This window comes from Eleutherodactylus coqui, chromosome 5 (genome assembly GCF_035609145.1).
Source record: "Eleutherodactylus coqui strain aEleCoq1 chromosome 5, aEleCoq1.hap1, whole genome shotgun sequence".
In the NCBI taxonomy this organism is placed as follows: Eukaryota; Metazoa; Chordata; class Amphibia; order Anura; family Eleutherodactylidae; genus Eleutherodactylus; species Eleutherodactylus coqui.
Window position 1 is genome coordinate 103,519,747 of NC_089841.1, and position 26,670 is coordinate 103,546,416.

Genomic DNA, 26,670 nt, shown 5'->3' on the forward strand with positions numbered 1-26,670 from the left:
TGCACATACTCTTACAGCAATCCCTACATGGCCTGACTTTGCCTGTGCATTCTGGAAGCTGGAACAGTCATCTTTACAAGTCGCCCCCGGGATCACAAGAGTTATGGCCCTTTTACATGGAACGATATCGTTCAGATGATCACTGGATCTGGATTATGTGAACCTGACTGATAACTGTTCACCGTAAACGCTGCCAGCGACTCAATGAGGAACAGTAATTTGTTTGCTTATCGGTCGTCGTTCAGTTGAGGCAGGCAGAAGAGTCACACGACTCAATAAAAGAGTGTAAGAGGGGCCTTTCTTGGGAGATACAATATTACAGGTAACATCACTGATTACTGCAGAAGGGTTGGTGATCCGGGGATTATTCCGATTGTTAGATTGGAGGCAGGAAGGAATTTTTCCCCTTAACCCCTTGAGTGGCACGCCCGGAAAAGTTCCGTGACGAGCTCCACTGCTCATAGCAACATAGCCCGGAAGATTTCCGGGCTATGTATCACTATAGGAGCTGCAGAGCACAATGCCACCAGCTGTGACAGTGTGCTCTGCCTGCACAGACCCACACAGAGCAGTGCAAGGGCTTTGAAAAACCAGCAGAAGATATTGCCGACATGTCGGCAAGGTCCTGCTTTGTTTACAAGTTGCCATAGAGACCATCGGCTTGTCAGAAGCAAGCCGATGGTCTCTGTGGCAGGGAGAGCTGGTTGTTAGCTGTCAGAGGACAGCTAGGTACTAGCTCTTACAGCAGAGATCAGAGAAAACCTCCGATCTCTGCTGTGTTAACCCTTTACATGCTGCAGTCTATGTGACTGCAGCATGTAAAGGGTTGTCACTGCAGCATGTAAAGGGCTGTCACCATCAGACCCCCGGAATGTGATCAGGGGTCCTGATGGGTCCCTGTGGAAGTCCCCTAAAGGGACAAAAAAAAAAAATTAAAAATTTTTTTTTTTTTTTTTAAAAAGTAAAAAAATAAAAAAAATAAAAAAAACACTTGTCTTCCTTTACTTTGTAAAAAAATCAAAAATACAAATCACACATGTGGTATCCATGTGCATCGTAATGACCCAGAGAAGGAAGTTAATACATTATTTAACCCCTTAATGACATGGCCCCTTTTTTCTTTTTTCCCCATTTCTTTTTTTCCTCCCCCCTGTTTAAAAAAATCACAACTTGTCCCGCAAAAAACAAGCCCTTATATGGCCATGTCAATGGAAAAATGAAAAAGGTATGGCTCTTGAGACGCAACTGCAAAACTAGTTGAAATTCAATGATTAGACCATTTTAAAAAACCTGCCCTGGTGGGCACGACAGGGTGGTAGGAAACCTGCCACTCAAGGGGTTAAATGAGGGAAATTGGCTTCTACTTCGTTGGATGTTTTTTGCCTTCCTCTGGATCAACATTGAGGGTAATAAGCTTAAACAGATGGACACGTCTTTTTTCAGCCTTACATGCTATAACCCGTGTGAACAGGCAATCATTCATTCATGTATGAAGGACTGCTTGTTTACTGTGAATGGAGACGGCCATCATTGGTCTTGTGTGAAAGTGCAGGGGTGACAAATCGCTGGGACAACTACATGGCCTGTGTAACAGGATCCTTAGAAAGCAAATTGTGTTCCAACTATAAATCTTATATATATATAAATAAAAGGCCGCCTGCAGACGGCCGGGTCGGATCCCGCTGCGAGAATTCTTGCAGCGTGATGTGGACTTGTGCCTCTGCAAAGGCCTGCGGCTTACCCGCTCCCGACATCTTTATTCTCTGCGTTTTCTAATGCAATTCTATGGCAGCGGCCACAAGTGGAAATTCTGCGGGAAATCCCGCCATGGAATTTCCACCCGTGTGCAGGGGGCCAAACGCAAAATCTGTGTTTGCGTCGTATACAAATTCACAGTTCTGGTCCGATTTGAGTGAAATTTTGCACAAGCATTCTTCAGCGCCAGGCGAGGAGTACTGGCGGAATTAAAAATTTAAAACAATGACTTCCCCTGTAATTTGTGTTCCCAATAGCAACCAATCACAGCTCAGCTTTTATTTCTTCTACTGCTGAGATAAAATGAAAGCTGCGCTGTGATTGGTTACTATGTGCACCAGAGACATTTTTTTGGACAGCTTCCATAAGAATATGATGCTGGGGTAATTTTTGTGGCTACTTTGTATATTCCACAACTGCTCTTCATAAAATCGGCGTGCAACGCATGAGTAGATCACCTAGTAGTGAATAAAGCAAGGTAGAAACTAGAGGAGGCAGACAAGGTGGTGCGGGAACTACATGGAGACCAGGAAGGGGCACATTCTATGTAGATCTGGTCACTTCCTATATGCGCATTCCCTCCCTTAACAAGAAATACAAATGACAAAAGCCGGTTGTGTCACTTCTATCATCCCCATGAGCTGATGGCACTGTGAAGTGTAAATGACAAGTAATCAACCAGACAATGACCTGTAGCTGTTTGATGCCAACATGTAAAGGCTGATACAAGAACCGGACGGACAGGGCAGCAAGAAGTACACTCTTTATATCTGTCGGTAAGGTCAGCTGACATCCGTTATTTGGATAGACCATAGCCCCAGTTGAATAAGCCAAAAAAGAGAGATGTGGGCTCACCTCACCAGCAGTAACTTTCAATGTTGCAGGAAGATCTGGGATCCAACAGGAGCTCCATCCTCAAGTAGCCGACAGCAAACGGCCAGATTCCATATGAGCAGAAAATAGAGATGGATCCATCTCTATTTTCTGCTCACATAGCCCCAGTTGGCACAGCTCACCTCTCTCTAGCTCTGGTGAAGGACTGCAGCACACAGAACTCCTTCATTCTGGTAGCATTTTACTTCCAGTGAATTCAATGGGGAAGACCCCCATCTAAACAGTTGGGCTTATTGCAGTTGGGAACCAGTCACCTGAAGCCCCTCAGAGCTGGGAGTCTGCACCAGGCTTTACATGGGCCTCCCACCATAGCTAGAACAGTAGAAACCTGCAAACATCACTTTAAAAAGTAATGCCAGAATTGCTAGTTTTTCTTTTGTTCACCTCCCAAAAAAAGCAATAAGAAGTAATGCAAAATGTACGAGAATCTCAAATTGGTACCAATTAAACCTGAAACTCTTCCTACAAAAAACAAGCTTCGTTGCTGGAAAAATAAAAATGTTATCGGTCTTACAATTGGACAAAGCAGATTCAATTGTTTTTCTTTAAAAATGTGCTATTTTGCGCTAAAGTAATTAAAAATTATTTTTAAAAAATGAAATCTATATAAACTTGGTATCGCAGTAATCGTGCGGACCCAGATAAGGAAGTTATGTTATTTTCACCGAATGGTAAAAATCGTGAAAACAAAACGCAATAAACAATGGCAGAGTTTCTGGGGGAGGTCTCCATCTCCCCACAATGTAATAACAGTTATGCAGCACATTATGTGTACCCCAGAGTGCTACATGTAAGTCCATGACAAAAATCTGCAGCATTTGCGCTACGTGCGAACATGCCCGAACAGTTACTAAATAGTTCTAGAACACTTCTGCTGAATAAATGTAACGTAAAAGCTGCCATAAAAACAGTCTGTGTACAATGGGCTTCATATTATGGAATAAACCAGTAACAGGGTGACGGTCGCGTTCACAACGGTTCTGAACGCCTGCCACCATGGCGCCCAGGATGTGAGCACCGATACCAGGAGAACAGACAGTGATGTTGCAGTCTCTGATTGGCAGGCAGAGGTCACCTGACTTCTGATGTCAGCAGAGACTGGGCGAATTGCGTGGCTGCAGCGCTGGATCGCCAGGGCTGAAGACGGGGAAGTACTGTTTGTTTTAACTCATCTGGCTCTAATTTGGAAAACTGAATTTATCACCGGATGCTTTAAGTCTAAGCAGTTATGTGACACATTAGAGCGGCTGCATGTAGCTTCAGTATGAAAATGCTAGAAGAAAAATTATCACAAAACCGGACAACCCCTTTAACATGGGGTTCACATGAGGGGAATAAGTGGTCAAGTTGACAACTGCTGGGTGCGAAGATACGCGCCATCACCACCCCGTGCGACTACCACACCTGCTTCAAGCGAAAAAAAAGAAAAAAGGTTTGGTCCGGTGTTAGCCAGTAGAGCAAAATGTGATTGTGCTCAGTAAGTGAAACCAAGTAATCTTGTAGATATACCTTTTAATAGCTAACAAAAATACATGATTAGTAGGTTGGAAAGCTCGCAGTAACATCATGTATTTTTGTTAGCCATTAGAAGGTCTCATATCTACAAGATTACTTGGTTTCTCTTACGGAGAACAATCACATTCTACTTTGAGAATATACAGACTGGGTGAAACCACTGAACAAACAAAGACCAAATGATGAACCCTTTTACATTGTAACGACTGCAGAAACAATCCTACAAGCAATCACCCGGGGTGAGATCTGTGCAAGGGAAGAGATTTACTAAACACCTGCAATAGTATCAGGAAGAAGAAGACAACATTCTAGTGTTATGATAACAAAGCAGAGGCACCAAGTAATGGGGGAGGGGATTTCTAAAGTGACTTCTATCCATTTTCGGAAGAAACTGAGTGGTTATGCGCTTTCCATGATGCCTACTGTATCATTAGCAACATATTATAGCCAAAAATCACTCAAATACCCCCCCACCCACCCCACCAAAAAAATGACAATTCATTTCACATTTCATTCCCAAGTGTCCAAAGTCACGGCACAGAAATTCTGTCTTGTGGAAAATCTTTTTTTGTTGGATTTCAGCCACTTCGGAAATCACCTGTTCAGCTGCGATCAGGTCAAGCCTGAGTGAAGCATCTGGATATCAGCAATAGGCAGAGAATACAGACAACACACAGAAGGACATGAGGACTATAGACTACACAGGGGAGGACATGGGGACTATAGGCTAGACACAGAAGGACATGAGGACTATAGACTACACAGGGGAGGACATGGGGACTATAGACTACACAGGGAAGGACATGGGGACTATAGACTACACAGGGGAGGACATGGGGACTATAGACTACACAGGGGAGGACATGGGGACTATAGACTACACAGGGGAGGACATGGGGACTATAGACTACACAGGGGAGGACACGGGGACTATAGACTACACAGGGGAGGACATGGGGACTACAGACTAGACACAGAAGGACATGAGGACTATAGACTACACAGGGGAGGACATGGGGACTATAGACTACACAGGGGAGGACATGGGGACTATAGACTACACAGGGGAGGACATGGGGACTATAGACTACACAGGGGAGGACATGGGGACTATAGACTACACAGGGGAGGACATGGGGACTATAGACTACACAGGGGAGGACATGGGGACTATAGACTACACAGGGGAGGACATGGGGACTATAGACTAGACAGGGGAGGACATGGGGACTATAGACTAGACACAGAAGGACATGAGGACTATAGACTACACAGGGGAGGGCATGGGGACTATAGACTACACAGGGGAGGACATGGGGACTATAGACTACACAGGGGAGGACATGGGGACTATAGACTACACACAGAAGGACATAAGGAGTACCTTACCATCTTTGTACTGAAGGCTTCTTCTCCAAGACTCTAAAACACGCTGAACTTTGTTGGGATATCATATATAGGGGCTAGAACAGAAAGAAAGAAGTGTTACACCTAGATGAAGCTACACTGCAAAGGTGAGACTGAAGGGCACAGAAGTCAGGTGGACTAGCCCACCGACAAGGAACACACCCCCTGCTGGAGCAGGGCACACAAGCCAGGTGTGGACAAATAGCATTAGCAATGTGCACACCTGTACGGAGGATGCCCTTCACAGATATAGACTAAAAAATAATTCTTTATTAAGATCCTTTTAAAAACACATATGGGCTATTTTAAACACACAAAACATAAAGACCAAAGGATACTGCAATATCCCTTCCATACAGGAGCCCGAGCCTATGAGCTTATCTGTATCTCTGACCTATGAATTATAAGCCCGAGCCTAGGAGCCTATTTATGTCTCTGACTTATGAATTAGAGCTTTGAGATATTAGTGATATATATCCTGAATATCACTGGTATCTAATCTTTTTCCAACCTAGTATACTAGTCAACTTGATCATACCAACTGATCTATTGGTGACTGTATGCACTACTTGCAAACATCATAGGCTATCCAGTTATACATCATTATCTGGACGCCTAAGAGTCTCGTGATCAAAAATTAGAGACTTGTATGGAAGGGATATTGCAGTATCCTTTTGTCTTTATGTTTTGTGTGTTTAAAATAGCCCATATGTGTTTTTAAAAGGATCTTAATAAAGAATTATTTTTTAGTCTATATCTGTGAAGGGGATAATTAGTGATACTATAGACTTTCCTGCTTCTGTGAACCTGTACGGAGGATGGTATACACCGTCTCCCAGTGTTTTCAATGGGAAGCCTTGCATCGCACACCATGTGGTGCCTTTTACTGTCCCATTGAAAACAACGTTGGCGCATTTCGAGGAACGCAAAACAATAGGACACAGCGATTTTGTTTCTCCGCATCATGTATGTCAAAAGAATAGAGTTCATATTTGTGTGAAATTTGTGCATCCCACAATGCACCAATCTAAGTTTATTAGTACAGGGCGGGCCACAGATAAGTATCCCGGCACCACACTACTTGTACCCTGTACTATACACTATCGATGGGAAGACAGATATATACAGATGGTAAAACTGGCCATCACCCAATCCACCCATCACTCTTAAGCTGGGTTCACACAGGGCGGATTTTCGTCGGAAATATCGCGGTTTGGCCGCAGCAAAAACCGCGAGATTTCCGCCGGGAGAACCGCCGCGGTTTAAGCCGCGGCAACTTTGAAGCGGTCCGGCCGCTTGCTTTTCCGTTGCGGCCGGCGCTCCCATAGAGGAGAGCGCGTCCGTAACATAAATAAACAAAAAAACGAATGTAAACAGACATGCTGCTTCTTCTGAAACTGCGGCTGCGGCCGCCGCAGCTTCAACCGGATTTACCGCAGCGGATTAGCCGTCCCGTGTGGATGAGGTTTCTGAGAAACCTAGTCCACATGGCTGGCTAATCCTGAGATTAGCGGCTGCTTTTGCCGCAGGCGGATCTGCTGCGGCAGAACCGCGGCAAATCCGCCCTGTGTGAATCCAGCCTTAGGCTAGTATACACACAGGCAATCACGAGAAAATCATGGCAAAATTGCGCTGCTTTTTCTCACTAAAACATTGCTGCCACTCGCAATTTTCTCGCATGTTTTTTGCAGGATTGTGCTGCGATTTTTTAGCTCAAAAGTCGGCACCGATTTCTGCTGATTTCCTGTGCAGACATCTGCACTAAACCGCAACGACTCCAACACAGCTGCAAGAACCCTTAACATGACAGTGGAGTCGGAGTAGTCCTGCCGTCTAGGTAACACTACAACCACAAGACACTTTAGCGCAGAAGCTTTTCTGATTTTCCAAAATATAATCGCCTGCAGAGAACCAAAAAGCACCAACAATACGGAGGAGCTTCCAACAAATCATGGTGAAAATCCGCAGCACAAACGGCCCCTGGTGAGGGTAGCGTGCATGCTTAGATCGCTATTGGGGAATTCACTCCTTCAAATTTGTGAAAAATCTACGCAAAATTTAATGTCAACATCACATGTAATTTTGATGCAGAATTTGATGCGGAGCTGCATCAAAATCTGCTACGCAAATTACGTCTTGAGTGCACAAAGCCTCCTTCTAGGTCAGGCTGACATGAAAGGGTTGGAATCCGCTTGTGGCTATCCGCAGGCCTGTGAGTGATTGCGGAAATGAATTGCGAATGTTTGCATATGTGTGCGGTTTTCTACACAGATATGGACCGGGCATCGTCCGCGCGGAAGAAAACTCACAGCAGGGAACGACAGGAGAACATCACACAGTCGTCTCTCAGCCGGAATTCCGTTTTTACTTGGTCTCCTAGCAAGTTGCGAGCTATTCCTCCTTCCATATGCAATGTTAATTACTTATGGGCTGTGGGTGATATGCATCCATAGACATTAATGGAACCCATCCGCATGGAATTTGCCCTAAAATAGAGCATACTGCGATTTTTCTTCGGCTCGCGGAATCTGCAATTCGTACTCACAGGTGGGAAGGAAACTTCAAAACTACCTGCCTTTCAATGCCCGCATATTACTGTGGATCGTCCAAGTAGACGGCGAACACGGAATCTGCAATTCAAATCCGGTCGCATGAGAGGCCATACACACATCATTTTTTCAGCGTTTATAAACACTGGTTTATTAATAAATTACATGAATTTCAAGCAATTTCCATCAGTTTTTTTTACAAGCATTTTTTGGGTATAATTGGCAGCTTTGTTGGCATTTTTCAAGTCCTGCAGAGAAGCCTATTAGAAAAATGCTGGAACAGCGCCAAATCTGACATAATGCGAAAAACCGGCACAAACCAAATGCTTGAGTACATCACTATAGACGTCACTGTCCCATCAGACTGCAGAATAGTGTTAGTTACAGCGGCACAGTGCTGAGTGACTCCAGCCCGACACAAGTCCTACTGGAAGCGACAACCAAGGAGGACATGTGTAAAGGCCCATTTAGACACGATTATCGCTCAAAAGATGTCTTTTGAGCAACTTTTGAGCGATAATCGTTGGGTCATTTATAGTGCAAGATGATCGCTCAAACGCTGAGCGATCACCTTGCGCTCCGGTTGTTCCCCGTTCTGAGCGCCAGGCTGTTATACAGCCGAGCGCTCGGAGCGGAGGATGCAGAAGACAAGCGGGGTGTCTTGCTTGTCTTCTGCATCCAGCTGTTCCCTGCTCGGAGCGCCCGGCTGTTATACAGCTAAGCACTCTGAGTGGGGTATGGAGAGCAGAGCTGGACCGCTCTGTTCTTCATACCCAATCTGTCATCAGGCAGCGGGGTACAACTAATACTCGCCAACGTGCGTTTTCACGCTGATACAAAGCGTTTTACTGGCAAAAACGTCTCCCATCACTTTTGTGAAGTAGCGATCGTCCAGCACGGCTTGCAGGCGTGTTGGAGGATGGGCGCTGTTTTCAATCTGCGATGCATTCCGAGGAACGTGAAAAAATAGGATATGCCGCAACGCGGTAAAGGAAAACATTGCTCGTGTATATGACTCCATTCCAAACAATGGGGCTCATATTCGTGCGAGTTTTGTGCTTGCATGAAATCAAACGAGCGAGAAGCAAATTATTCTCGTTCAGTCGTTGGCTCGCGTTTAGACCGAACGATAATCGTTCCGTCTAGCAGCCCCCTAAGACTTTCTAAGAGTCGCCTCAGTAAAACAGTGAATACCTGCTGCAGACATGGGGAGTTTCCTCTTTATGACATTTTCAGGGACATCCGTCAACCAGAGAGGAGCCAAGTGTTTTACCAGATTGTAGGACATAATCAGTAAGGGTGGCCATACACGTCAGACAATTATCTAATATTATGGAGGTCTCCTGACGCTCCCCTGATGACAGATGTCAAGGCACATAGGGATCGGGCAGTTGGATTTCAGTTGCCTGATCCTTCAGTTCTAGGGGAGATAAGCCAATGTTAGAGGGGTCCGACAGCAGCTTTCACCTCTCTCAATATTCAGAGCAAAACGGGGGAGGTTGGGAGAGATAGTCGTTGGCTGACCATCTATCGTCTATGGATATCCTTAGGGCCTTCTGGTTGGGTGTTTCTCTGCCCGAACAAGTGCCAATCAATAATATAACAAGTCGATTGGTGCTCCTTTAAAGGACCTTTTACATGGTCCGATGCAAACTGGGAGGTAACGAACGATTATTAAAGTGGCTGTCCAAGAATTTTACGATTGGTGACCTATACTTCTGTGCTGGCAGCAGATAGTGCTATCAAGATGGCAGCAGCCTGGTTTGGTACTATAGGCACAGCTCTCAGTAGGAGGTGAGCCTTCAGTAGCAAACTGGGCTGGTGCAATACTGACAGCGTTATCTGCCTCCAGCGCTGTCAGCAGGGATCTTGAGTTGCAGACCCCCGCGATCAACTACTGATGACCTATCCTGGAAATGGTCATCACTAGTAAGAGTCCCAGACAACTTCTTTAGAAGGGGATTCCAGAGACAACTTTTTATTTTCAGGTTTTCCCCGATCCAATGATAGATATGTGGGGATCCGACCGCTGAGACCCCCACCCGTACCAGTGCCCCCCTTATTTCTCAATGCAGAGATACTTCTCCCCATCACTGTAACAATGCCGTTCATGGACTGCTGGCAGCTCATGCGCAGCCGCGAATCCATTCATTTCATTGGGGCTGACGGAAGTAGTCAAGCACTTTGCACTCGTCTATCTCCGTCTACCCCCACTGAAATGAATGGCGCTGCGGACGCCCGTGTACGGGCAACGGTCCAATCATTGCTACATTACAGGGAGACCCTGCATTGAGAAATAAGGGGGACGGGGGGCCCCCGTTCTCAGGATCGGTAGGGGTCCCAGCAGTTGGATCCCCACATATCAGTTTGCATCCAACCAGCAGATGCGTGAAAACTTGAAAAGCTTTTAGTCTCTGGAATAGCCTTCTTGTCGGTCCCCATACAGCGCAGGCTGCCAATGAACAGTGTGACGGACCGACGTGTGAGCACTCGCTGGTGGCTGCCGGATTGCCAAGGGGTTATGGTTGGGACCACACGTCCTCCTAAACGCTCGTTGGGCCCATTATCCCCGTGCCTTACATGGATTTTCATGAATTCACCCCAATGGATCAGCCTGCAGACCCCAGTAATGGACAGCAGTGGGGCAGCACTGAGCACAGTCACCATTCTGCAGGGTATAGTCAGTGGCAGGGCTCACACCACACAGGTGACATATGTATGCATGTGTATATATATACACACACAGTAGAAGCCTGCTGGCCAGCAGTAGGACCGGCGCTGCACACCACAAGGCTGCCTGCACCGAGCATGGTACCAGTTGCACAGCTCTCTACAGTCCCCCCCATGCACCCTCCTCTCAGGACCGTCTGCCTGTCCCCAGTACACACCGTTCTCTGCAGTCACCGGCACCACAACACTTCTCCTGCTGGAGGTCATGCTAGGACCCCATCATACACCAACATGGCGCCGCACTCGCCTCCACCGTGGCTCCGGTTCTCTCCTCCCGCACGTTATTACGGATGTGTATGCTCTATAACCACAAGCGGAACATCTACAAGAACCTGCGGGATGTTTCATCCAGAAATCTGTATCCGTCAGAAATAAATATTGACATTAACTATATACTGGCAAGCGTTAGACAGCACAAAATCGAAAAGGACCCCGTTTTTTGATTTGAGCATGCGCACCTGGCGCAGTAAGCGATCGCCCTGCCAGACGTTTAGAGGCGTGGCCTATTTCACAGAGGTCCCTTGTGATGACGTAGAATGTATGCGCGTAGCGGCGTGTGAACTAGACGCAGCAGCTTTCATCCGCCATGTTTGTAGTGGGAAGAGCCAAACGTGTTAATAGCGGAATGCGTAGGACTGTTGAAAGCGAACCGTGCAGGGCGCCGTCTGACTGCGGATTATATATGTTGTAGGTTATTCATAAGCATTGTAAGTGGTTCGTTATGGAGCCTGGCAGCATGTAGTGGGCGTGGCCCGAGTCTGCCCTGTACAGTGACTAGGGAGTACAAGTCACCCAGGGAAGGTGTCATGGGAGCGAATATGTGTGGGGTCGAGGGTCGGGCATCGTTTGCCTGACATTCGCCCTATCTAAATGGGCCTTTCGGGCTCATGCCTATGGGCGCTTTTACACTCCGTATTACTCATGTGTTACGCAGTGCATGAAGTCACTGAGAGCCAATGGACGTTCATTGATACATGTTCGTGTAGATGGCGGCATGCCCTGTTTCTCTGCGTCCCGCACAGCGTGAGCCCTATACATTGGTATAGGCAGCATATGATATGCTGTCCATATGCAATACATTACGTACGGGCGCGGTATCACATGCAACCACGCTATGAAACAGAGCAAGAAAATAAAAAAATGTCCGACTGTGCATGTGACCCCCGGGTATGTGTAGTGCATTCGCTGCCATATGCAGTATTATGTGAAAACAGCCTTGCATCACTGCGGGGAATCCCTTCATCCCCACGGGAAATTCCTTAACCTCTACCACGGTGGCTAAAGGGATTTCTCCGCCATGTCTGAAGGGATTCCCCGCGGAGATGAAGGAAGAGCGCGGCGTCTCCCATAGCTTTCAATGTGGCCGGCGCTCGCTTGAGAACAATGGGCGATATCGCAAAAAGATAGAACGTGCTGCGTTTTTTTTCCATGCAACATCGTGTGAGTGAGAACATCGAAAATTAGAAGGAAGCCATTTAAAATCATTGGATTCATAATTCTGCATTTTCACTTTCGCATCACACGAAAATCGTGCACCTTTTTTTTTTTGCCAGTGTGAAGGCGCCCTTAGGGCCCTTGCACACTAGAGTTTTTCTTGCGCGTTTTTTCATGCAATATTACTTCTTTTTTCCGACGCGATTGTCAATAGGACTTTGTAATGTTAAAAACGCATCGCATAAAAATCGTAAGGCACAAACTTGTGACGCGTTTGTAGTCAATGGAAGCCGTCCGTTAAGTATCACATGATTACGCGTCACCGCCCACCGCTAGCCATGTCATCAACCACTGCCAGTGTGTCATGCGCTGTGCTGCACATGAGCGCCAGCTCGCCAGACGGACCTTGCGCGGCGGATCCAGAGAGGTGAGTATGGGGGAGGGGGGCGCTGTGTCGGACTTCACTACAATATTCCACTGGCGGAGTTCGACATAGCCGTGGGCATGAGGCCTAAGACTTTCCTTTACACTTCTCATTTCTTTGGATTCCATTCCTGTTTATTTCCAAAAACAAGAGCGCCGCCGGCTGCAATATTCGTTCTGTAAAAAAAAAAAACGGAAACCTACCAGAATGGAAGCAAAGTGAAACCTTTCTGTTCTTTTGAAAACCCATTGAAATCAATGACGAGCGGGGTGGGACACTTTTATTTCTGTTTTTGCTTCACAAACAGAACAGACAGATGGAAATCCCTAAGTGTGAACAGTAATACAACCGGCTCCACACGGGGGATCGCGATTTTGCTGCGAGAAAATCTTGGAAAAATCGCATCTTTATTCACTGATCTGTGAGAACCAGCGATGCTTTTTTGGAGAATAATCTCGCATCGCTGCCACCACGATAAAATCGTGTGACAAATCTGCGCAATTTTTTATCGCATAAGTCAATGGGACTCTGCAATGTTAAAATCAAATCGCAACGCAGGTTTATAGCGTTGTGATGTGATAAAAAGAAGCCTCCATAGGAATACATGAGAGAGAAAAAAAATAGCACATGGCAGAAAGATGGAGCGAGCTACGATTCTTTACCCCCTCAACATGGCATCAGTGAAAACATTGCAAATGGGAAGGAAACCATTGTAAATCATTGGTCTCATATTCTGCTCTTTTACTGACTATCGCAGCAGGCGAAAATCGTGTGAAAATTGCGCAATTTTCTCGCCTGTGTGGAGCCAGCCTAAGAAATACAACATATCCTAAGGTCCCCACACTGTTGGAGTGCAGATAGCATATTGTCTCCGCTCTAGTGCCATAGTATTGATTAGTGGTGCTCACATACTAGCTGCCAGGTATAGTGACCACATACGTTATCTGTAGTTTTTACATATAGTCACCCGTAGGCTGCCCCTCAACCGGTCCATGAGATTATCCCATTATAGGACGCATGTAAATGTACCCCAAATTGACGGTTTGGGGAGAATCTGCAGTTCCTTATATCTCGGATTGTTGCCTGTCCTTCTATGGAAGCTTACACAGAATGTTTTGCAGACTCAACAAGCGAACAGATTTGTGGAGGGCGTCAATGATCTCATTGAATCAATGTAGTCATCCATTAGTCGGAAACGGAAAGGATATATTATGCAGATATAAATAAGTTCTCAGATATAGGAAAGATGTCAAAGAAATGTTCTCATCTGTACAGTATTTTACCGTTACATTTCAATGATTTGCAGATGATGACTCAGACGTGTATACGGCCCGTTCATTATCCCTCACGAGCCCTTTACACGTTTACCCAATATATGTCTGAAAAATAAACATGCTGTGAAAGCGTAATTGTTGGCCATGGCCAAATATAAGGCCCTGTAAGGGAGTTGGGTGGTTCTATCGTGAATTATGTCCATTACACCTTATTAGTGTTAATGACAATTACTGTTATTGTACACTCAAAAAAGTACAAAATAAATAAAGCATCTATATGGAAATGTCAGATTGCTGCAAAACTCGGCATGCAGTTATATCTCAGGCAGACACTGGGTCTAAAAGTGCTTCTCTCATTGCCCCATAGAAAGGCGCTCAAAGGGTGTTTTGATGTAGCATACCTCTTGTTGAGAGACGGCTAACATACAGAATGAACATGTATTTATACACACAACACATTTAGCATGTTTCCCTGTGTACCTTATACGGTCCAGCTTCCTCAGCTACTTCTACCATGTTTCAGAGTTGGGAATTTAGGATATAAATTGGTTGGAGGGTGACTTAGCACCATAGTAGTCATGGTTCCCATCCTCAATAAATCCCGTTCCTCCATAGGGGGAGCAGAGATCCAAGCTGGCGCAGGAGCAGCTTTACACTAGGGCATGGTTACTTTGGCCACAGCACAGTGAATGTGGTCATGTTCTTCAATTTCTTGCAGTCATTGAGGCACGGTAACTTGTGAGTTGCAGTGTGACCCCACTCAGTGTCACACGGCTCTACTATGATCTGTGACATGGTGCCAGACAGTCATTGCAGGGACTACCGACAGTGATCACTGTCAGTCCATAGCATGCAATGATTCTTCCATGGACATGAGCGGAAATTATTGCGACTTCTGCTCGCGGAGGAAGAATCACAGTATGCTCTATTTTTGTGCGAGACTCGCATGGACGACTTCCATTGCGAATTTCAATATCGAAATCGCCGCGCATAAGCGGCATCGATGGCGCGTCATTCTCTCCACTCCGCATGTGCTGCAGCCGGCGCGTCAGCAGTGCATCTGAGACAGGTACATGGAGGTCACTGGCCGGCACAGGGTCGAATTTTGCTCCGAGATCTTGCAGCCGGAATCCGACCCGGCCGTGGGCTTGCAGCCAAAGATGAATCATTGCAGATTTATTTCCATCATCAATGGGATCCGTTATCCGTATAATTCCATTAAAAAATAAACTGAAATCATTGGAAAAATAACAAAACTAAAAGAATGTGGTTGCATAAGTGTGAAAACCCTCTTATATTTGGGATATGCTTGTGTTCAGAATTAGCCAATCACACTTAGGCCTCATGTCCACGGGCAAAATAAGAATTCAAATCCCCAGCGTTTTTCCTGCACGCGTGGGTCCTGCGGATCTCATTTTTCCCTGCAGGCGTGGGTCCCGCGTGCAGGAAAAAATCCGGACATGCTCCATTTTCGTGCGGGTCTCCCGCGGGGACGGCTCACGCAGGATTCTATTGAAGCCTATGGAAGCCATCCAGATCCGCGGGAGACCCGTGCCTGAATTAAACTCACCTGCTCCGGACAGTACGGGTCTTCCCTTCTTCGCGGCCGGATCTTCTTTCTTCGGCCCGGCGGATGTGCCCGGCGCATGCGCGTGGCACGCAGCCGGCGTGACGAGCACGTCCGCTGGGCCGAGGAAAGAAGATCCGCCCGCGACGGAGAGAAGATCAGGCCGCAAAGAAGGGAAGATCTGGAGCGTCTGGAGAGGTGAGTAATTCTTATTTTCAGCCCTCATGTCCGTAGGGGAGGAGGGACCCGCTACGGATTCTCCATGGAGAATCCGTAGCGGGCCTGATTTTCCCCGTGGACGTGAGGCCTTAGGCCTCTTTCACACGAGCTACAAAATCATCGCTACAAAACACATGTATGTGAAGCCCATGGTTTACAAAGGGTTCTTTCACATGTTTTGTAGCCTGAAGGAACCCATTGGAAACTATGAGCTTCACATACATGCACTTTGTAGCAATGATTTTGTAGCTCCTGTGAAAGAGGCCTCAGGCCGCCTCCACACAATCGACTTTATCGCTGTGCGACAGTGCTACAAATCGCATGTATATAGAGCCCATGCTTTTCTTTGGCATCTTCCACACGAGCGATGTTTTGTAGCCTGCGACATTGTGAGACTACAAAATCGCTCCATGCTCTATACAATTTTTTGTAGCCCATATTTCCCTATGGACCCTTCCTTTCTGCTACATGACATTGCACGAAAACGCGTTTTTTTCGTGCAATGTGATGCAACTTTGACAGTAGGAAATCCTACTGTCAAAGCTCTAAGCTAAGTCCTAGCTGCAAGAAAAAATATTAAAAAAGAGAATACATCAACTTAGAAGCGCTGTCCGGCTCCGCTGCATTTTTTTCCAGGGTCCCCGACACTGTTCTTCATCATCTCTTCTGGCTGGGGATTGAAAAATCCCCGCCTCCTGGAAGTGCTGCCTCTGATTCATTCAGCGCTGCCTCAGACCCAGCGCTAAATGAATGGTTAATCGAGCGCTTGCTCTGATTGGCTAAGCGTTACAGCGCTCAGCCAATCAGAGGCAGTGCTTCCAGGAGGCAAGGATTTTTCAATTCCCATCCAGAAGAGATGATGAAGAACAGTGCAGTGCCGAGAAGAAGATGCAGCGGAGCCGGAGATCGCTTCTAAGGTGATGTATTTTTATTTTTTTTACCTGCAGCTAGTAGGGCTTATTTTTGGGGTAGGGTTTATATTTCAAAGTCCCCCGAAAATCCTCACAAGTGGCGTTACAAAGTTACATGACTTTGTAGCACCACAAAATCGTGGTATCGCCGTGAGAAAACCCAGTGATATCGCATGGACCACCGATGCGATATCGCTGCAATTTTCTCGCATCGCTTACGTGTCACCTGTGTGAAAGTGGCCTAAAACTCTTGTTAAATAGTAGTCAGTACACAGCTGCCATTATTCATATATATTCTTTATGTGTTCATTAAGAGTATGGGGAGAGGGGAATACAACACAAATACGATCAGGGTAGGGAAGTAATCACAGTATAAATCAATCAAACAGCCAACAAACAGTGACAGCTCTGTTGAAATATGCATTATTTAAAGTGATTTTGATTTACCCCATATAAAGTTTAGCTGTTCTAGTAGGATTTTCATCACATTTTCTTATTTGCATTTTATAGCAAAAGCCATAAAGAGCTTCCAACACATCAAAGGGATCTGACTGTTGAAAGGTCTCAGTCAGGAGAAGGGGACCAAATTATTTCAAAGGTGTTACATATACCATGGAACAAAGTTAAGACGGTCATAAAGAAGTGAATTAAATTTGATACAACAGTGACATTACCACAAGCTGGACGTCCCTCTAAAATTGATGAAAAGGCCAGAAGAAAATTGTCTGGGAGGCTGCAAAGAAGTCTCCAGCAACATTAAAGGGGCTTCAGGAATTTCTGTCAAGTACTGGTTGTGTAGAGCAGGGGTCCCCAACTCCAGTCCTCAGAGACCACCAACAGGTCATGTTTTCAGGATTTCCTATGGTAAGAACACCTGTGGCAATGTCTGAGGCACCGACAATAATTACATCACCTGTGCAATACTGAGGAAATCCTGAAAACATGACCTGTTGGCGGTCCCTGAGGACTGGAGTTGGGGAACAATGGTGTAGAGAATGTGATAACCATCTTCCATACTCTTCATATGTCTGGGCTGTGGGGAGGGGGGCAAGATTGAAGCCTTTTCTAAGAAAGAAAAACATCCAACCCTGATTATGTTTTACCAAAACCTACATCAAGTCTGCCAGAAGTATGTGGGAGAAGATGTTATGGTATGATGAGACCAAGGGTGAACTTTTTGGCACATCTGTTTCAAAGTCGACACTGCGCTTCATCAAAAGAACACCTCACCCACAGTGAAGATAGTGGAGGCAAAATTATACTTTGGGGCTGTTTTTCTGCTGCTGAAACTGGGGCTTTAGTCACAGTGGAGGGAATTATGAACCATTCCAAATATCAGTCCATTTTGGCACAAAACCTTCAGGCCTCTTCTAAAAAGATAAAGATTAAGTGGATTTTCACCTTTCATCACGAGAATGACTGAAAGTATACCTTCAAATCAACAAAAGAATGGCTTTGCCAGAAGAAAGTCAAAGTTTTGGAATGTCCCAGCCAGAGCCCAGACCTGAACCCCATTAAAATCAGTGGGTTGACCTGAAGAGGGCACTATACAGGAGATGTCCTCGCAATCTGACAAATTTGGAGTGCTTTTTCAAGGAAGAGTAGACAAAGATTGCCACGTCAAGATGTACCATGCTGATAGACACCTACCTTACTTTTTCCCGAGTGTGTTGTGCCCACAGTTAAGTACGACGGAGGTTCCATCATGGTCTTGGTCCATTGGTTCCAGTGGCAAGAACCATGAACACAGAGGTGTACCTTGATATTCTAGACAATAATGTGCTGCTGACAATATGGTAATACTCTGGGAATAGTCAGCAATACTTACAAGAAAACAACCTGTCTTGTCACAAATCCAGCGCTGCTTTACATTGGTTTGAGGCTATAAATGTTCCACGATTGGCCTGGAGTGTCCCAACCTGAAACCTATTAAATATCTTTGGGACAAACTAGAATGTTGGGTCAGGAAATATGAACGTTGTTCATCTTCTTTGACATTTACAGCACAAATGGAGGGAAATACCAGCTGAAGTGTATCAGACGTTAGTATAAAGTATTCCATGGATGGTATGCAATGTCATTAGGGCCAAAGGAGGCCCCGATAAGTATCAACATATGTAAATAAATACTACTCATTCTTACTCAGGTTTCTAATTACTTTTAATAGGATAGTATATTCTAGTGAATGCAAGTATGGTTTTTACTAAAAGTCAATGAAGGTGACAGATCCTCTTTAAAAGGAGTCTGCCAGCTGGAATTTGCTCTCCAAACTGCAGACATCATATTATAGAGCGGGAGGAGTTGAAGAGATTGATATACAGTTTTGTGGGGAAAGATTCAGTATAACTTCTACTTTATTCATTTAAACCTCTGACCATTCTGATCTGAACAGTCCAATGGGCGGAGCTATCAGTGATTTACAGCTATCTGTGTATTACAGTGCATCCCCCGGTAGCTGACAATCACATGTAGGACCACCCATCAGACTGTTCAGCTCAGAAGGTTTAAATTAATAAAATACTATTTAGATCGAATTCACATGGCCGGGTTGGATCCTGCATGCAGTGGAATCTGATCCGATGGCCGGCCAGTGACCCCTGTCTGCAGTCGTCTTTTCTGTATCGCTGATATGCCGGCTGGCGCGTCAGCGCACATGTGCAGTACAAAAAATGCTGCGCCGTTGCTAGGTGACAGCTGCAGATCGGATGGCTTGCATTGACTTCATTGGAAGCCATCTGCACTGGAATAGGACATATTGCGATGTTCCCTCCGAGATCGGAGAATCACAGTCGATTCGGAAAAGCGATTTTCAATAGCATGTCTATGGGCAGTATTTGCTGCGGAATCCGGAGGCGGACGCCCGCTCCGGATTCTGCAATGCAAATACGCCCATGTGCATTGGGCCTTATAATTAATCTTTTCCCTATAAAACTATATATATATATATATATATATATATATATAGTATATATATATATATATATATATATATATATATAAATCTGCTCAGCTTCCCTTGCTCTATAACATGTGGTTTGGACAGTGTGTTCAAGCTGACAGGTTCCCTTTAAATCCATTGTTCAGAATTTGAAATATGATTGTATTTTCTAAATTTGATGAAATTGTGAGACATTTTCAATCATAAAATACTTGTATCCATTTTTTTTTTACCCCAGAACTAAACCTTTTGAGGCTGCCATTATTCTTTACTCTGTCATACTTTTATCCTCCTATGGCTGGAACGTATGCCCTGGAAACCTGATTGTTCATACATTCACCACACTGATGCATTATAATATATTTACATATTAACTGGGATCAGGAGCACTGTTCACAATAAAGCGCTATGGCTTTCATTTCTGTATGGAAGATAACGTACAGCAGGATAATTGTAATGTACATTGTGAAGCTATACAGTACACACTAATCTAGTTAGCGTTGCTTCATGAATGATTAAGAAGTGAGTGACTGTGTGTCTTCCATAAATGAGGGTTATCATTCTAGGTTTGAAGTACCCTGTGATGTTTTTGTGATGTATGTGAAAAAAAAAAAGTCGATCCAAATCATTATTTACATATAGAATGTAACTGTTTGATGTGAATGACATTATTTATTTATTTTATTGTACGTTGTTTTGATCAAATACCATATGTAAAAAAATGTTTTGCAAATATCTCTTAGGCCTTTTTTTTATGCGCCCCTGCCTTTGATCTTACTCTTTGATGCATGGCAGCTCATCTTGAGAACTATTGTAATTTGCATTTGAATGACCTTTATTTGAGACCATTACCTCAAGAGGAAACCTAAGCTAGTAACACATAACTTCAAACCTTGGCTAGATTATTTGTCAGTTGGGAGATGTGAAACAACAAGTCAAAGAATAAAGGATACAGATGGCCTAGCTCATTTCAAAATGGCAAGTGATGGAATTATTACAACATATTGTCTATCATTAGAGACTCCACTAGTGCTTTATCATAGTTTTGCTAAGACTTTAAAAGGGTTTCCCAGGAACACTTATATGGCATGCCAATCAAGCTTGTTTAAGTGTCCCATCGGTGAGGGTCCAACAGCTGCAACTGCCACCAATTCCAAGAATGTACAAGCACAACCATTGAATTTCACTAGGGAAGTGGTTGCCCGTGTAGATTTATAGTGGTGTTTGAAATTTGTGAACCCTTCAGAATTTTCCATATTTCTGCTTATATGTGACCTAAAACTATAGCAGAATCTGATAAAGTAGATAAAGGGAACTAAATCAAAGAAATTCGTCAAAATATTAGTCTTGGTCATTTATTTATTGAGGAAAATGATTCGATATGACATGTCTGTGAGTGACAAAAGTATGTGAACATTTAGGATTAGCAGTCAGGTGTTTTCAATCAGTGGGATGACAATCAGTTAAGAGTGGGTAACCTTTATTTAAAGAGCAGGAATCTATCAAGGTCTAGTCTTCAGAACATATTTTTGGAAGTGTATCATGGCATGAACAAAGGACAACTCTGAGGACCTCAGAAGATTATTGATGCTTAGCAGGCTGAAAAAGGTTACAAAACCAACTCTAAAGAGTTTGGACTCCACCAATACACAGTCAGACAGATTGTGTACAAATGGAGGAAATTCAAGACCATTATTACCCTCACCGGGAATGGTTGGCCAACAAATATCACGACAAGAGCTAGGCGTATAGTAGTTTATGAGATCACAACTGTTTGAACCTAAGGTAACCTCTAAGCAACCAAAGGTCTTTCTAACATTAGCTAATGTTAAATGTTCATTGAGTCCACCATCAGAAGGACACTGAACAACAGTGGTGTGCATAGCAGGATTGCAAGGAGAGAGTTGCTGCTCTCTACAAAGAACATTGCTGCCTGTCTACAGTTCGGTAAAGATCACCTGGACAAGTCAAAAGGCTATTAGAACAATGTTTTTTGGACAGATGAAACCAAAATAGAGCTTTTTGGCTTAAATGAGAAGCATTAAGTGAAGTCCAGATACTGACTAGTGGTGCAAGATCGGGGTTTCTCAAGTGTTATCTCTAGATTTAGCCCCAAACCAGTGTGTGTCTCAGCAGATCCACAACCACTTTCACCTGATACCGCAGTAACACATATACAGACAGCAGTTTTACAAAATCATGTGCTAGGAAGGGGCCACATTCCAGATTTTGCATTAACACGTTCACATGTGTGCATTGCCATGGATTTCACACAGAATCCCCACCACTGCTGCATGGATTCTGCAACAAATTCACAGAATATCCGCAGTAAACTAGTGTTCCATTCATTTAAACAGAAATCCAGGCCATATGTGGCATGTCACTTCTTAAAGTGAATTCAGCACAGAACCCGCATTGAGTTTAACCCTTCTAAACCACATGCAGATCCTCTATGTCAGAAATCCATGCTTAAATCTACTGATTTCTGAGGTCTTCTTTCCATTGCAATGCACATTGGATTTTTTTGGGATGCAAAGCATGGCCTAATGAATCTACACTATGTAGACAAAAGTATTTGGACACTGCAGAAAATCAGCAAATATGCAAATACTGAGTTTGCCGAATGGTATGCTGGGAAGGGGATGGGTAAAATAAAAACTGCTCATTTTGTAATAACTATTCATTCATCCAATCGAGCTCTTGTGGGACGAACTGGAGCGTGGGTACGACACCGCCACCCACGCCCATCTTCACGACAATCTCTTCTCACAGCCTGGCACGAGGAATGGTGAACTATTCCTGCCCAGACTTACAGAGAACTTGTGGTTAGTTTGCCGCGACCTGTTGCCGCTGTAATACAAGCAGAAGAAGGGCCGACACGTTACTAAATAGAATAATAAAGCACTTTTTCAGAAAAACATGCAGTGCCAAATACTTGTGTCCATATAGTGTATTTCTGATTAGAACATTATTTTAGAGACTTACTACAGTGTTAACACAGTTTCTTTACATATTTTTCTGTTTATTCTTGCTTAGACAGTATTTTACGTATCTGTCTCCTTTGCACACAGGAAACTACCAAACTGCAAGCACATATATCCTAGCTAGATTACTGTAGCATACTCCTGTGGGGCCTGCCAACAAACAAACTTAACACCTCTCTAAGCTGTTCTAAACTCTGCTGTCAACTCATTTACCTCTTTTCTGCTTTGTTTTTCGCTATCTCCCCACCCTGGTCAGTACTTCAATTGACTGACCATCATACAGATCAGTCTTATTAATTTCTACTCCATTCTGTACATATTTCACCCTACATGTAACTACCCATCTGTCCATAACAAGCTCCTTTCTACAACTCTAATCACATTTCACACACTTCTGTACAAGACTTCTCTACAGCATCTCCTTTTCTTTTGGAACTTTCCCCCTCCATTCCACCTATCATTCTCAAACCTACAAATACAATGGTGCAGATTTACTAAACCTGTCTCATACTTGGGGCCCATTTACACGCAAAGGTAATCTTTCAAACGATTGAACGATTAGCGATCATTTTGCATAAAGTACTAATGGGCACTAATGCCCATTAGTACTTTATCAGCTTAATTTGCATGCAAATTAGCCTCTGGAGGTGTTGCAGAACTCAGCATGTGGTCTGAGCTCTGCAATCAGCTCCTTTGTTCTCCCATGGGCTGCTAAGAGAATACAATGTCATTTCTAGCTCCCATGGAGCCAGCAGCCTGTGGTCTGTTTTCTCTCACAGGCTGCAGAGAGAATACAATGTAATCTCCTGCTCTCGTGGAGAACACAGCATGCAGTCTGAACAATGGATTTTAAGACTACCTAAAAATCATTGTTCAGACAAAAAGTGCATGATGGTAGCATTTACACAAAAGGATTATCACTCATATGCTATCGTTTTAATGAATTTTAAGCGATAACCGTTGCGTGTAAATTGGCCTTTAGACAGTGCCACTTTAGTGGCTTGTGTTGTATGATTAATTTGGCACAGTTTTAGACACTTTTGTCTAACTTTACCTTACTTTGCAAAAAACATTTTGGCCCATGTTGTCAACTATTTAGTTAGGCTAAGCTCACACGGCGACTTTAGCTACAACAGGGGTCATGTGATGAAAGATCACTGTGTAGCACTGTGACCTCACACTTGCATTGAACCAAGTCACAGGTTACATAGTGGCTACAGAAAACAACCAACCTCAATGGATTTTTTTGTGATCGGGATGTTGCAGTCGCAGCTAATTGTGACTCACAGTGTGACTCCATTGAATTCAATAGCAGTGCAAGGTTGTAGTGCTACACAGCAGTCTTTGACTGTGTACCCCTCTAGTGGCCAAGTTAACCATGTAGCCCTAGCCTTAAGCCATCCTCCTTGTCTGTCAAGGTGCAAAAACTGTCTAAAACATAAATATGATACTAAGCATGTATGCGAGTTCTGTGGAACACATTGCGCCAAAATTCTGGCATATTTAGAATGTCTTATTGCTGTGGTAATCTATGGGTGAATTTGGCAGTAAATGTTCAAGTCTCCTGTAGCTCCTCCGCAGGGCAAATATAGCACTACACAGTTCCCATTGGAATCTAAGAGGTGTCTAAAATATAGATATGATAACATAATTTTCTTATGGCCAAGTTGTCAAATATACTTGATGTTGGCTGCTGTCATTCATGAAAGCTCAGCTTTTCTGTGTGGTCATAGATAATGAGGCACGCTGAGAAGAAATTAAGCCAGGATATAATAATTCTTAGGTAAAATCAGTAGTTCTGACATTTAGGAACAGATGCATGCAGTTCCACTTTAACTGTCTGTATAAATTTTTCTAGCTATGATGTCACTGCTGCCAAAATCAATACCATATAAATCAGTTCACACAAATTGGCTCATGGTTCTCCTTCATATGTCCCTTTAAGTGCTAAACTTTCTGTTTTTGCATTCTTACTGGTATAATGGTGTGGTCCCTGCGATAGCCAGGGGAAGAATCATCTAAACAGCAAAAACTCACCTTTCCCACAACTATGGTTAGGGTTCAGGTATTCGGCTGGCCTAAGGACTCAGTTACTAACAGTTATGAGAAAAATTAAGTACACCATCTTTGAATTCTGTGGCTTTCCGTATCCAGACATAATAAAAAAAATCTAGTTCTTTAAAGGTGTTAAAATTAGGTAAATACAACCTCAGATAAACAACACATGACCAATTACACAGTATAAGTATTTTTTTAACAAAATCTAGACCAAAATGCAAAAATGCAGAAGCAGTGTGTGAAAAATAAAAGGGGTCGCTCAAGGTATAATATCTCGACACAATCCCTTCCTCATGCAGTAACATAAGAAATAGTCATATACTCAACTCTCCCTGCTCCCGCTGTGTCCCAGAGCGGTGCTAGGTCTCTCGCTCCTGTCTGTCTTTACAGCTGCCATTCTGCCTGGTTTGCTGGATGTCACAGGGGTTGTAGCCAATAACAGAGCTCAGCGATCAATCCTACATTATTTCTATACTAAAATGGTGTCAATAAAAGCTATGTGATTGTTCTCAGCGAGAGAAACGAAACCATGTAATCTTGTAGATATGATACCTTTTAATGGCTAACAAAAATACATGATGTAATGCGAGCTTACGAACCAACACAGGGTTCTTCTTCAGGCTTAAATTAAATAGATCTGAGGAGCCATGCATATTTATACACACATAGTTATGAAAAGGTACAGATATGAATGTGATTGGTTTGCACCTAAAAGAAAACTGCAACAGAAACAAACATTTTGAACCAGACACTGATAAAGATGTGGAGGTTTTATGGTCCATGAATTAGTGTTGGGGAGGTCACCAGGCCAGCAGTGTTATCTGTGCTATAGATGTCTCATAACTCTCAGTCACACATGAATCCTCGTGAAGAATTTAGACCCGTGTTGAAAGTGTCAAACATTGTTATAAATTTATATTCCCAAATTCTTCTATGGCTTTGTGACTTGAAACTGCCCTTCATTATCAAAACGTTTTATACCTTCTATGTCGTGTCCGTGACTAGAAAAGTGCTCGGCCACAGGTAATTCTGTCTTCCTTGTTTAATTGTATGGCGATGAGATCTCATCCTCGCTTTAAGTTTTTGTCCTGTTTCTCCAACATAAAGGCCCCCAACAGGACATTTACAGCACAGGATCAGGTGCACAACATTGGACGTGGAACATGTGAATGCCCCCAGGATCTTATAGTCCTGTTGTGTGTTGCGGATTTTGTATTCTGCCAGTACATGTGAGCGGGTCTTGCAGCTCCTTACATTACAGGGATAATTTCCTTTTTGCGTGTCAGAGTCCAATGCACGCCTGATTATAATGTTCCTCAAATTTGGAGGTTGCCTGTAGGTATCATATCAACAAGATTACTTGGTTTCTCCTGCTGAGAACAATCACATTTTGCTCCACTGGCTAACACGGTACCAAACCTTTTTTCCCATTATTATTAATTAAAACTATAGCTCACCATACAACAAACAAGCCCTTCACAGTTATGTTGATGGAAAAATAAAAAATATATGCTTCTGAAAAGTATATTCCCGCGTTTCGGGGTGATGGAGTTGCCAGAGATCAACCCATCCGCCGCTTTCGATTAGCTGTGTCAAAGGGGAGTTTAAAGTGGGAGTGGCGTTAAGGGGTACATGGAATTTGTCTTTAGTGGGGTCCATTACCATATTGAAGTCGCCTAGGCAGATCACTCCTGCCAATGGGTAGTGGTGTGTGAACGCTATGGCAGTCTGCAGAAGATGAAGATTGTTGTGAGGTGGGTTGTAGTTGGATAGGATGACATAGGGTTTGGAGTCTATTTCTCTGTATACAAATATAAATCTTCCTTCGGGGTCCCTACGGGTGGTGATAGGGTTCCAGCGCAGCGACTTGTGAATAAGTACGGAGACACCTCTGGAGGATGAGGTGTGGAAGGAGTGAGCAGTCCACTGGATCCATGGCTTTGAAAGGGTATCCGCCTTGTCCCTAATAAGATGGGTCTCTTGCAAACTAATGATATGTGGGTTTATTTGT

General features: G+C 44.1%; 1 protein-coding gene across 2 annotated transcripts in view; it reads right to left on the bottom strand.

Moving 5' to 3' along the window:
• The window catches only part of TMEM161B (transmembrane protein 161B), a 36,070-nt gene extending 24,825 nt beyond the window's left edge, over positions 1-11,245 (bottom strand). The window contains exons 1-2 of one of the 2 annotated variants that reach the window (XM_066602969.1): positions 11,009-11,245; positions 5,554-5,627 (exon numbers count right to left, since the gene is read on the bottom strand). In XM_066602969.1, the coding sequence (XP_066459066.1) occupies positions 5,554-5,556 (3 nt within the window). In that variant the 5' untranslated portion in view covers positions 5,557-5,627; positions 11,009-11,245. Of the gene's footprint in view, positions 1-5,553; positions 5,628-7,880; positions 7,901-11,008 lie in introns of those variants that run through there. The other variant, XM_066602970.1, reaches the window with a different exon arrangement.
• Positions 11,246-26,670: the final 15,425 nt, after the last annotated feature.